Source organism: Mesitornis unicolor, unplaced genomic scaffold (genome assembly GCF_000695765.1).
Source record: "Mesitornis unicolor isolate BGI_N332 unplaced genomic scaffold, ASM69576v1 scaffold17114, whole genome shotgun sequence".
In the NCBI taxonomy this organism is placed as follows: Eukaryota; Metazoa; Chordata; class Aves; order Mesitornithiformes; family Mesitornithidae; genus Mesitornis; species Mesitornis unicolor.
In genome coordinates this window covers 48,840-61,542 of record NW_010180952.1, presented here as the reverse complement: position 1 = coordinate 61,542, position 12,703 = coordinate 48,840, and the positions used below count along the sequence as shown (strand labels likewise).

Genomic DNA, 12,703 nt, shown 5'->3' with positions numbered 1-12,703 from the left:
CAAACCTCAACAGGTCTGACACGTGGCTTGGCTTTGGTTTCATCTGGGAAGAAACCACTGGCTTAATCCAAAGGTTGAACCCAGCTGCACCATGGAAAGGCACCATCTGCCCCTACTCCAAGACATTTCCATGGTTTATAGTCTTTTAACAAGCTTCTCTCACACAGCACCACATTTGCTGTGCTGCTTGGTGAGCTTAAATAGCAAAATTTAAAATAATCAATCTGGGACCAGGAGCTCTATGTTGCCAGGCTGTGGAGGAGAACTTGGTGCCATGGTGGTTTTTTGGGTCTGGGTTCACTGGTGCCTTTCCCGAAAATTATCATGTTTCACAGGAAACCAGCTGCAATGCTCAAGTCAGACTCTTGTTTATTTGCTGGTCTCTTGCTTGTGAGTGCAAGGACTCAAGTCACTGAAATGACAGCGCATGTGCTCCCACAGCCATACCACAGTGTGCTCCCAGTGCAAGCCCAGTAGAGATCCATCACAGCACCACCAACAGCCCTTCTCTAAACAGCTAGGAGGATTTAGGAAACCAGTAACAGGACAATAAATCCTGTTCCCTTGGTCACCACCATTCACAAGAGCTCAGCCAGTAACTGAGCCCTGTCTGTCCCATTAAAGCTCTGCCATGCACGTGGTGACTGAGGACGTGATGGCTCTTCTCCACCTCAAAAAAACCCCTCTCTCTAGGGAACATTATTAGAAATCACAAGCTGCTTCTGTGCATTTTTAACAAAAGAGTTCTCACATCATGGCCCTGTGAGAGGGTCAGCAACCTCTGCAGTGCTCACACACGCTGACCTGTGAAGAATGGGTGAGAGTAATCCGCCTCCTTGGGTGGGTGAAGGATCGGTCAGCCCAGGGCAGCAACTGCCACGTGTAAACCAACCTGGAGATGAGTGTTCATTGCCAGTCATCACCCATAGCACTACTGCTGGGCTCGGACTTCCCTCTCCCCTTCTGCCCAGCTACAGTGAGGTGATTGATCCCCATTTTCCCATCTTAGCCCTCAGCTGCATTTCAGGGGTGAACCAGGGCTTGGGGCTGGGGGGAACCAGTGTCAGTTTAAACCAAGTTGGAAAAGATGCTGTCGAGATCAGGAAACCTGAGAGCAGCAGAGGTCAGCCATCCAAAGTCATCAGTATCTTCATCTTTGCTCAAAGCGAGACAGTAATCTGAACCAGACCTTGGGTGCCCTGGGCAAGTGCTCTGTATTCTTCCTTCGGGGCGAGGGGCCAGCTCCAGTAAAGACACAGCTATCGAGCAGTGATAATCTGGATTTAACCAAGTAATTGCGTGGTCACGCTCCTTATCAGCGCATGAGTTCATCTCAGAAAAGCATCAGAAAATCACCTTAAAATACTAAAAGCTTAAAACCATTTTCCTCATAGCAAGTAAGTAGGGACCATGTTCCCAAAAATCTTCAAATCAAACATGTCTGGAATGGGATGACTTTACTGGAGTAACTAAATTACTCAGTAACTGCTCAAACCAAGGGAATGCAGTAAGATTTGTGGTGGTGCTTAGGGTAGGTTTTGGGGTTTAAATGTAGGATGATACAGTGATTTGCAGGACTGCAGATATGTTTTAGCTCCTGATTATTTGCCATATCTGTACTTGCCTGAACAATGACGGGTTTTAAAGCTGGTTGTCCCGAGTGGATTACTGACTGGCAGTTAATTAAGAATAGAAGGGCGAGTGTTGACCTGGAGAAGTGTTTAGCATCAAAATCATTAGAGTTATGCTCCCTGGTGGAATAAAAGGGGATTATCCTGGTTCAGTTCCTCCCTATTGCTTGCTCACCTGGGTTTTGAAATATGAGGTTTCATCCTGTTGCTGGGGCAATTTGGGAAATGCTGTGATTGAGGACAGGGACAACCACCTTCTCCACAGACATTTATAAATGTCTCCTTATTTATGCATCAGATCAATAACACAAAAGTATTTGCTCCTCTCAGAAAGAGCCTGAAACCAAGCTGCTGTTTGTGGCCACCCACATGTGTGTGAGCCGAGGCTCTGGAGCCCGCCTGGGTTTTGCAACAGGATTTATCCAACAGGAGCATTATTAACAGCAAGGAACACCACCTTCCCTCTGAGCTTGCAAGGTGCATTACGGACACAAATTCAATTAAGCTTCGCAGCAACCCCCCCAGGGTGAGGCAGGCGGGCAGGGATTAGCTAAAGAATTAATTAGTTGAGAGAAGCAAGTCAGAAAACGAATCTGTCAGTCACTTCTACCTGCCCTTGATAGCGGTTTCTACGATAAACACATTACTTGTTGGGTTGCATTAGAGCAGATCCCCACAAGCCACCTCTCTGCATCAGAAACTTCCTGAATCGTCGCCCTCCCAGGTCCTGCTTCGGTGCTGTCAGCGCGATGGGTGCTGGGGAAGGTCACTGCACCCCTTCTTATGGGGGGACACAAATATGACACACACAGCTCCTGCCCTAAGGAAGCTGCTGGCACCCATGTGTGCTCTGCTGGCACAGGCTGTGTTTGCTGGGGTGGCCACAGAGGCTGATCCAACAGCCAAGACAGCCCAACCCAAGCTGATGTGGAGCATCAAAAAAGGGCAGGGTCAAAACCTTCACAAAAATCCCAGCTACGGCCCGGCTCCTCTGAGGATTTGAGGACTCTCTCCTTGTTGTCCTAACAGCAGCAGTTATTATGGCATTCTCTGGAAAACTCAAAAAAAAACCCCAAACCCCTGTATACCTGGCTTTGCCAATTCAAAGAGCAAATTACAGCTACTGTCTGTAACTGTAGAATTTTCCACTTAAAGAGGCAAGACAGAAAAGGGAAGGGCAATTTAGACCGATGTGAGAGATGGAGAAGTGAAACATGGATTCCGTGTCATGCTCACCGAGTAAGTTTACAGCGAAGCCTAAAAATAAAGCCTGAACCTCGAAGCAGTTGCCTTAACAAGAAGAGCACGTCCTCTCTCTGGCCCCTGGCTTTAGCCCTTGCTCCGTTGCCTTTTTTCCCCCAGTTTGCAAAGCTATAACAACATAAAAACTCGCTCAAAAGTGCAGCTGCATTTATTCAGCACAACTCTGCTTGGCTGGGTCTCTTTTCCGCAGAGGTGACTCAAGGCAGGGGAAGGGCTGGGGCACAAGGCACTGACAGAAGGGGTGTTACTGCTCTGCAATGGCATTTTTGCACCTCACTTGCCATTACAGAACTCCAGTTTGAAGCTCCTGCAGCTGCTGCCCCCAGTCCTGCCCTCTTGCATCCTCCAGTGTGAAACACAGGGTTACAAAAGCCCCTCTCCCCCACACAAAATTATAACATTTTTAAAATTTATACTGTATTTCTGATCTGTGAAACCCTGGCCAGCCCAATAAATGCTGTCTCCCACCACCTCCTCCATCCTGCTCAACCCAGCTCACCAGTGTTGTCCCCATGAGCTCAGTCTCTTCCACTCCTCCCACTTGGATGGAGAAGCTGCTTGTCCAGGGGCTGCTGGGCTCCCAGGGCTCAGGCACCCATCTCCATCAGCAATGGAGGAAGGAGAGGACCAGGAGGTGGGTTCCCTGCCACAGGGACCATTGAATGGCAGCCCGCCGGGGACAGGCCCTGCTCCCCTTCAACCAGGCAGCACACGAAAACAAAACAGGGATGGGCTTTGCATTTTGTGTCCAGGTTTCTGTGTCCTTCACCCATGCTCTTGTTCTTCTCTGGCTGCCACCCAGGGTGGGATGGAGGTAGCTCCTCACAGGCTTTCAAACCAATGTTTCTGGGGATAAGGCTGGACTCCTGTTTGTCAGGACTTTCCAACAGACTAAATTTGGGTTTCCTACCAGGCTCATAAAGCACCTTTGCCCATCTGTGCATCTCCCTCCCGTACCCCTCATTCATGGCTCAACATTTGCCATCTTCTACTTTCATCTGGAAAGAGCTGACTGATGGGTAAGAGTGTGTCTGGTCAGATTGCAATGGCGCTCAGGTTGGGATTGCTGCAAGGACTTTGGGGTGGCCAAGGGACAGCCAGGTGCCTGGACATGGGCTATTTTCCCCTGTGCTGAGGTGCTGGACTCAGCACGCTCCTCAGTGCGGTGCTCACATGGGCCCTGCTCCTGGTGGAAAGGAAAAAAAACACAGAAATATTCATGAGCAGGAAATTCACAGCAGTTTTCACTGGACTTTCTCATTATTTATGACTTAAGATGTAAATTCTCCCTCTACTTCTCCCTTATGCCTGGGGTTTGACCACTTCATCAGTGTAAAGAAGCCCACGTTTGGGAGAACCAGCCCACGTTTGGCAGGAGTGGCACCAAGTTGGAGCTTCCTTACAGCCCAGGGAGTCCCTGCCTGCAGGAACAGCCCCTTGATAACACTGGAGGAACACAGAGCAACCCTGAAACTCCTGCTACTGGTAGCAGCTCCAGAGCTTTTGGACAGGAGGAGGAGGAAGCTTGGGACCTGGACCTTCAGCAGCCGCCCCATGGGATCCCTCAGGAGGGGCTCCCGAACCTTTCACACTCACCTGATGCCCCAGCGTTTGTGAAAGGAGTCAGTGAAGCTCTTCTTGAACTTGTCATTAGCAAACACGTAAATCAGGGGATCCAGGCAGGTGTTGGCCATGGTGAACAACCAGCAGATGTAGTAGGCAACTTCTGCTTCATGCAAGAGCTTGCAAGACATGCCATAGTACTTCACAACGATGCCAATGGTCCTACAGATGTGCAGGGGGCCAAAGCAGACAGCAAAAATCACCAGAGACGCTGTTATCATCTGCAGAGACCTGATCTTCATCTTCTTGCCTCTGGAGCTTTTCTTTGCTGCCTTAGTGATGGCAGCTCCCAGCAGAGCTCCGCAAGTCAAGGAAATGGCAAAGGGCAGGAGGAAAAAGAGCACAGTCAAAACCAGGTTGTAGAAGAAGTAAAAAGAGGACAACTCTGACTGGTGAATATTTAGGCATTTTGCTGAGCCATCAATAACTGAGATCTTGAGGAAGAAGAAGAAAGGCAGCCCTTGCACAAAGAGGAGAAACCAGACGAACAAGGACAGCTTGCTCAAGAAGCTCTTCTCCTTCCAGAGGGACTTGCTTTTGTACCGTACGACGACAAAATACCGGTGGATGCAGATGAGCATCAGGAAATAGATGCTGCTGTACACATGTGTGCTGTACAGGAAGACTTCGAATTGGCAGAGGAACTCCCCAAATGGCCACTGGTTGCCGAGGCTGAGGTAGGAAATCCTGAGGGGAACAGTAGGGATGATCAGGACGTCTCCCAGGACCAGGCTGAACTGCAGGATCATGCCCGAGTCCCACTGCTTGATGCGGAAGCAGAACACCCAGAAGCTCATGCCCTTCAGCAGGGCACAGAGCAGCAGGAGAAGGGTCCCCAGGGCGGGGATGGCAGGGTGCGGCCCCTGGGGCATGCAGTCCACGCTGGTGTTCATGAAGGTGAGGGAGGCCAGTGGCTCCAAGGACTTGGGAGAACCCTCTGTGCTGACCTGCAGGGGATGGGGTGGCAAAGAGAACACAATGAAACCACCCGAGCTCATCATCTCACGGCTGAGCTGCATCAGAGGCAACGGTGGCCAAAGCAGCAGGGGCAGTTTTTCAAATGATCCTTGAGCCTGAAGATCTGTGGCCAAAAGTTGAGCACTATCTATCCTAGACTACACAGGAGGAGACCTGGCAGGGGCAAACCTTGCTTTTTACATGCCAATGTACGACCTTATGGGAATGACTGGAACCTGCTGCGCTCAGCTCAGCTTTTTCCGATTGTGCTGCAGGGGAAGGAGAAAGGGCTACAGAGGAACCACAGGAGCAGCCTAAATGTTCACCACTACTGACTGCTGGTGGGGGAAGATGAAAGAGATGGTGCTGTTACTGTTTGGCTCCAAAAGCCTCTGCACTTAAAATTGCTGGTGAGATCCCAGCATCACCCACACCACAATTATTTCAGCTGGTTTTGGTACAGTGCAGTTGCCAAGAGCCTCACCGACCCACTCCCTCTCCTGCTGCCAGACTTCTCCACCCCCATGCATCCTCCATCTGCCTTGCTTGGCTGCTGTACCCCAAGTTCTCCCACTGTCCCACCAAGCAGGACACCCCATTGAGTAGGAGGTGCTACTGGTTATTCACAGCTTGGTGAAGGGAACACCTCCGCTGCAAGAGCTGGGTCTCTCCTGGAGGGAGGAGCTCAGGGCAGGTCGTTGATGCTGTGCCCCCTACTCACACCCTTCAGACACCTCTTCATTGCCAGCAGCTGGGACTGGCTGGGAGCACAGCATCCTCCACAGCTGCTCTTTCCACTGAGCACAACTGTAACCATAGGGTGACCCAAAATTGTGCCAGGCTTTGGTTAGCAGGAGTGATGGTGGGGTGAGGAGTGAGACCATCACTGCAGCACCAAACCTGCTCCTTGTTTGGGACACAACTTTTAAGCCCATTGGTGTCTCACCAGTGGTAAAACATTCCCCTGACCTCACATCCATGTGTGGATGATTCTGAAATCAGACACTTCTGGTTATGTTTAAGCACTTGGATTTGCACCCTGGCTGTTGTACTGGTCACCGTGTGCTCCGCCTTTGGGGTATGACCATGTCGCATACCAGCAGCTTCCCAAAATGCTCAGGGCCATGGGATAACGGTTTTGTGCAATGAGCCATTCCCAGGAAGATGCTCTCAGCCTGCCCTGCTGCACTCCCAGCTCTGCACCGCATCCCGAGGAACATGGGACAGACCCATGTGGAAAACAGCCTTGAAGGCATTTTGTCAGCTGATGCAGTTTTACACAGAGGCACCTTCCTGGATTCAACCAGCCAAAAAACCCTGCAATTAAACTGCTCCTCGCTGTGTGCTCCAGGTGGCTGAACGTGGCTTGAACAGCTCAGGAGGGGTCAAGAACCAGCTCGTCCTCACCAGGGCACCCCAAGCCTGGCTGAAGGGGTGGGATTTCCTGAATCCAGCCTTTAACTCCCATCTGGGGAAAACGTGAGTCTAACCCAGGGGGTTGGGGAATGCTGATTATTATTTGCTAAGCCCTCAGCTAAAGACAGAGGCTTCTAAATACAGAGAGGTTTATGGGTCCTGCAGCCATTGACCACTTGCTTTCCTCTGGTTTTCACTACTTTTCCCAAAAACTGAACCTTTCCAAATTAAGGACTTTTTAATTATGTTTCATTGCTGCTTTCTGGCATCATCATCACCCACAAAGCTCCAGAAATCCCATCCCATTGCAGAGAGCTGGCAATAAGTGGATCCTTTCTTTTCTACCCAAAGCACAACCGCTGGGGCAGCTCAGCTCTCAGGGTGCCCAAAATCCACAAGGTCGTGGGCTTCATTTTCCCCAGATGAGCCCTGGCCTGGATTTGTTGCCCAGTCTGCATAAAGCAGGTGTTAGTATATGCAGTAATTTATTAATGAATGAGGCAGAGGCTCTGTACTCTGAGTAAGAGGAGAAATTTTGAGCAGTAAGTAGAAAACGCCTAAGAATTACTAAGAAATTCGAAATTGGCTTTAACTTAACAAGGCAAAGCAGGAAAAAAAAAAAGTTAATTTTCACTTAACTTGAAGGTGAATCACACGAGCCATTAGAGACACACCTACCTGGAAAACAGCAGCAGAATTAGGGCTAATCTGGATGGGGAGGGAAGGCATCAGGACCAGCATCCAGCCCTGTGTGTCCGAGCGCTACAGGGATTTTGCTTGCTCTTTATGTAAAAAAAAAAACCCTCTCATGTGTTCTAGCCGTGATGAAACCTCAACAGCATTTGTCGAGAGTACACCCATGGAGAGTTTTGCCTTTAGGAACCGATTCCTGTTAAACCTGAATATGGGTAAAAAGTCACGTAGACGCAGGGGGGACTCACCCTGTCCTCCCACGAGGGTCCGCGGTGCGGCTGGTGGTGGAGCAGCAGAAGCACCCGAGCTCCTTCAGACTCGCCGAGAGAAGAAGAACCAATGGACGGGAAGAGGCTCCAGCGTTGAAGGGTGGAAAGGAGAGCTCGGTAGTGAAACTGCAGCAGCTCGGAGAACTGCAGGCAGCAAAAGCAGCAGCTGATTTACAAGAACAGCTTCCTTCTGCCCCAAATCCTCCAGAAACGGGAGCCTCTGGGTTTGCTGTCACCAGGGAAAGGTGTAGATGGAGGTGAGCGAAGCACAGTCCCTACAAGCCGAGGACACTGGTGAAGCGGCTGCTTTGATGGGCAGAACCCCACTGAGCAGCGGGGAGTGGGGTCCAGCAGGGAGCACAGAGGGGTGCAGGGCTCAGCAGGGCCGAGGTGACTCCCCCAAAGTCCCAGCAGGTCAGCGATGGCAGCGGTGGGGCTGTGTGGGGTGAGTCAGCAGAGGTTTCCAGGTACTACTGACGTTAATAAATGTGGGTAGGTGTAACCACAAAAGGCAGAATTTGACACCAAACTCTCTCCAGCTCTCTGGGTTGTCTGACACCAAGACCTCAGCTGCAGCATTTAAATCCAGCAGTTCTGGGGTGCTGGTTACTTTTATGGCTCAGTAAAAGCTGCAGATTTGGTAAGATCATAAGAGGTGCTCTTTGGTGCCCCAGAGTCACACCAAATACTCCAAACAAGCACCACACTGGAGGTCAGAAAACATGAGTTTCTGAAATTGTCTCCCTGCTGCTTTCCCAAGCAAAAGAAAACCCCCAGAGGGCTTTGCTGAGATACTCAGAAGATGATCTCTGGGCTGCTGACTTGGACAGTTGTTTGGTCCAAGCCCAAGTCACAAAACTCACTGCCACCAGCTCTAACTTGTACAAACCCTTTGCTTCATAAGGAAGAACAACATCCATAGCTGAGATTAAAAGCCCAAGGGGTGAAATCCTGATGGAAATCCTGAAATCCATCCCAGGGGCATCTTTGGGACCAGGTGGAGCTCCTGTAAGAAGGGACCCTCCATGGATGGTCAAAACCTGAAGCTATGAAACCTCCCTGAACGCTCCTGCAAGCGGCCAGCACTGAGGTGATCAGGGCCGCCGCTGCCTGACTGTGGAAGGGCTGGAAACTTCTCTGAGCCATTTCAAGCCAAAAAGGAAGTTACTAAGAAAAGTACAGTTTAGTGTAAAGCCCACAGAGTCTATTTAGAGCAGAGCCAACAGCCTCCCATCCTCAGCCTTCATCTAGCGCGATCTGAAGCCACACGAGGTGACTTCCTTCCATCGCACTGTGCAGGACTCGAGGAGAAGCGCTGCTCGTCATGGCCTTACAGTCAGTGCTGTGTTGATATTTTAATTTTTTGGGGGGGGATGTTAATTTTTATAATAAAGAGCACAGCCCAGTGCTGCTGCTGTGCTGGTTTTGTGTCAGAGACATTGCTGTCTGCAGTGCCTGGGGTGTCCCATGGTGGCACAGTCCTTCCTCGCCAAGGAGTCGTCACCCCCTGCACAAAGGGTAAATGTGTGTCCAAGGGTGCTGTGGGGGCACAGTGAGGTGAGAGTGCAGCATCAGACCCAAACCTGCCATGGGTCTTACATTACTTACATTGACTGCATCCTTGCTAGCCTGGACTGGTCAACCCAGTTCATCGTGCAAACACCAACTGGAAGATGAGTCCCTGCGAGGTCTGGACTCTGGCTGTGGGGTTGCATCGCTCCCATGGGTCTCGGGGGGGTCTGCACCACTGAAGGTTGGTGGATCTCGAGTTCTCCCACATCACTGGCTCCTACCATAAGGTGCGTTTCTTGGGCAGGACCTTCTTCAAAAAAACCAACTTGAATATCTGTAAAAAACCCAAGCAAAGCCCACAGCCATCCAGAACAAGGCTCTGGTTTGCAGTCAATGTTCCTTTGCATAAAAAAAACAAGAGAACAAACATTTGTGCTATAAACTCAGCATTGAAGATGCTTTTAGGAGTGTTGGATCACCCCTTACACCACCTGCTGTCCCTCTGGGGTGGCGTCCAGCCACCACCATTGCTGGATCCCAGGCTGGGAAAGCCAAAACCAGTAGAGAGAGATGCAAGGCCTGAATGAGAACAGAGACAATCTGAACACCAGATATGCAAAAGAGTTTATTGGCAGTAAACATGACGCTATTTACAGGGATAATGGTATTTACAGGGATCAGTCCAGCGCGTGATCAGCAGAGCAAGGCATCCCTGTCCCTTCACCGTTTCCTTAGGGTGCAGCAGTCAGGACATCCACGTGCCCCACTCAGGTCCCTCTGTCCCTGTTCAGGTCCCTCCGTCCCTTTGGGGCTGGCAGCCCAGCTCATGCACTGAGGCTGGTCCTACCCTGCACCACTCCATTAACTCATTCAAACACTTTTAGCACAGCAAGTGCTCCCAGCAAATTCGCGCTCACTCCAGCAGAAGAGCAGGGAGAACATCCAGCTGCACAGCCTCTGTAAGACCAGGGCATGCTCAGCTCCAGGCAAGCAAAGCCACCACCACCCAGAAACGCTTTCTGAATATTTCTCCTCCTGACACCCTCTCCATTTGTTGCTCTGGTACTTGTGGACACACCTGCTCATATTGGGACAGGCAGTGGATGCCTCAGGAATCAGCCACAGTGTTGCAGAGCCGAGGCACATCTTTACAGCAAGTTTATGCTGCAGAAAGCATTAATTGCTACTCCTACCTCCTTTTTCAAAAATACCTGAACACCAGGCACAAACTTCATCTCCCCTAACAGCAGAGGTCTGCATCTGAGCTACTCATCCAGCCTGTCCGGGGTAGAGGATTGGGCACTTCAAGAGCGTGGTTCAGCCAGCTGAATGCTTTGGATGTTTAACTTTGGAGGAGATGAAACCCGTGCCCCTCTTTGCCTTGCAGGGGTCTGGGTGCCCAGCTCGGGTGCAGGGCTCTGCCTCAGGCCAGGTGACTCCTGCTGTGGGTGACTGAGCAAACGCAGCCTCAGCCACGGGGGCGATTTGCAAACAAGCGAGCAGCAGACAAATGTGCAAATGTATCTGGTGGCTACTTGTGGGTAATGAATGCATAATCTATTCTGACTGCCTTCCCTATCTACTTCTGGCTAACGCGTCTGTGAGCCTGAGTCAGGTTTATAAGTGGTTGGCAACGAAAAGAACAGGCTGCAGTTGAGCCAAACATTCTGTTCAGCAAATAAGGCGGCAGTTTGGGCAGGGACATTTGCTGTTAGGAGCTCAGTGTCAGAATCCCTCCTGCGCTCAGCGATCCCCATCCTGCAGACAACTGCTACGAGGGGTGGCAGGATGTGACAACTGACTTTTGCCTCAATTCTATGCCTAAATCCCAGCCTCTGATAAAAGAGCAGTACTGTATTCCTTTCCCATCTATCTGCTCATTAGAAAGTGGCTCTTATGTTTCACTCGACTGCTGGGAATGCTCCAAAGAAATCTAATTACAAGGTCACTGCAGTAAATTGCATTGGGTGGCATAACTCTGAGTCACTGGTTCAAGGCGCTTTCCCCTTCCGCCTCAGAGTAACTCATGTAACGAGGGTGAAGAGAGGCAGGAAAACATTTACAGACTCGCAGTGAATGAGACCTAACAGGGACCCAGCATTTGCAAAGTGTCGTGACTTCTGGGTGCCCCAGTGGAGGGGAGTTGTCCTGGGAATGGTGACAAACTGGACACCAAAGGCTTTCCAGCCGCTTTGGGAAATGCCGCTTACACAGTCCTTGGGTGGAAGGAGAGGAGACTAAAACCCTTTGGAGGCTTCCCAGGACTGCCCATGCGGGAGCAAATCCCATTCTTACCCAAAGAAATCTCCTCTCCTTCTGCTCAACCCTTTGGGAAGCAGAAAGAGAAGTCACTTGGCTGTGTTGGGTGGCAAAAGCCTTGTCCACCCCTGGCGATCCTGCTGCTGGCTGATTTGTCTCCACGCCGGCTCCTCACCACACAGGGACGGGTTTCCAGGAGGAAGGGGCTCGGTTCCTCTTGGTCGTGCCAGGCTCAACACAAAGGAGAAAGCTGCAGGTTGCAGATTGCGGTGCCTGGAGGATGCTCTCACAGCGGCTGCTGCTGAGAGGTGGCAAGTCAGTGCAGACCTCATGAGGGATGGTTGCCTCTGGCTCAGTGATCTGTCCCCACGCTCCCCAACAGATGCATCTTCACGCTTTCCGGATGATCCGTCCCGGTTTCCTCCAGTCCCTGTACCGCTCCCTGCGCACCGAGTGGACCAGAGGCCTGGAGAAGCTGGGGTGGTTTGTTCTGGTGGCGTTGCTAGTGAGGAACAAAGCGAGACATCATTACTGGTGTGGGTCAGAGCCGGGACACATCTCCTGCATCTAGTGGAGGCTCCTAAAAGGACAGGGGTTTTGGTCAGCAGAACAGAGTTCACCACCACTGCTGCCAAGAGAAGGACCAGTGCTGGATCCTGCCGCAGCCCCCAATGCTCGAGGTCCCTGCACTGCACAGACCCAGGGGTGAGCCTCTCCTGCGCACCTGAAGTGGTGATGGGGACCCAGGTATCACCTCCACTACCCATATTTATATGTAGTTTTTGCAAAGATTACAAAAGCCTGGCACAGTGAGTGTGTGTGCACGTTCTCCTGCCAGTGCAGAGTGACACAGGGCACAACAGAATTTGTAGTGAAATTCATACGAGGTGAAGCGCGTCCCCTCCTCATCACTGCAAAAAGGGTGGTGCAGAGGTGAGCCCTGGGTCTGGCAATTAGGTATCGCTCCTCTTTCTAGACCCTGCTCAAAGCTGTTCCTTCTGTGATTCCCAGTGGCTTTGTCAATAAAAAGCATCCAGATACCATTTCCCCCGTGCCCATCAGTGGGAAAGGCTGGTGGGA

General features: G+C 51.0%; 1 protein-coding gene across 1 annotated transcript; it reads right to left on the bottom strand.

Moving 5' to 3' along the window:
- Nucleotides 1-4,490: 4,490 nt before the first annotated feature.
- On the bottom strand, nucleotides 4,491-10,599 carry LOC104539679 (P2Y purinoceptor 4-like; the record flags this gene model as incomplete). The annotated part of the gene is made up of 3 exons (XM_010183268.1): nucleotides 10,558-10,599; nucleotides 7,832-7,996; nucleotides 4,491-5,464 (listed from the first exon to the last, which is right to left on the bottom strand). Coding segments are annotated over exons 1-3 (1,181 nt in total), but the record flags the coding sequence as incomplete, so codon positions are not given.
- Between the last annotated feature and the right edge of the window lie 2,104 nt (nucleotides 10,600-12,703).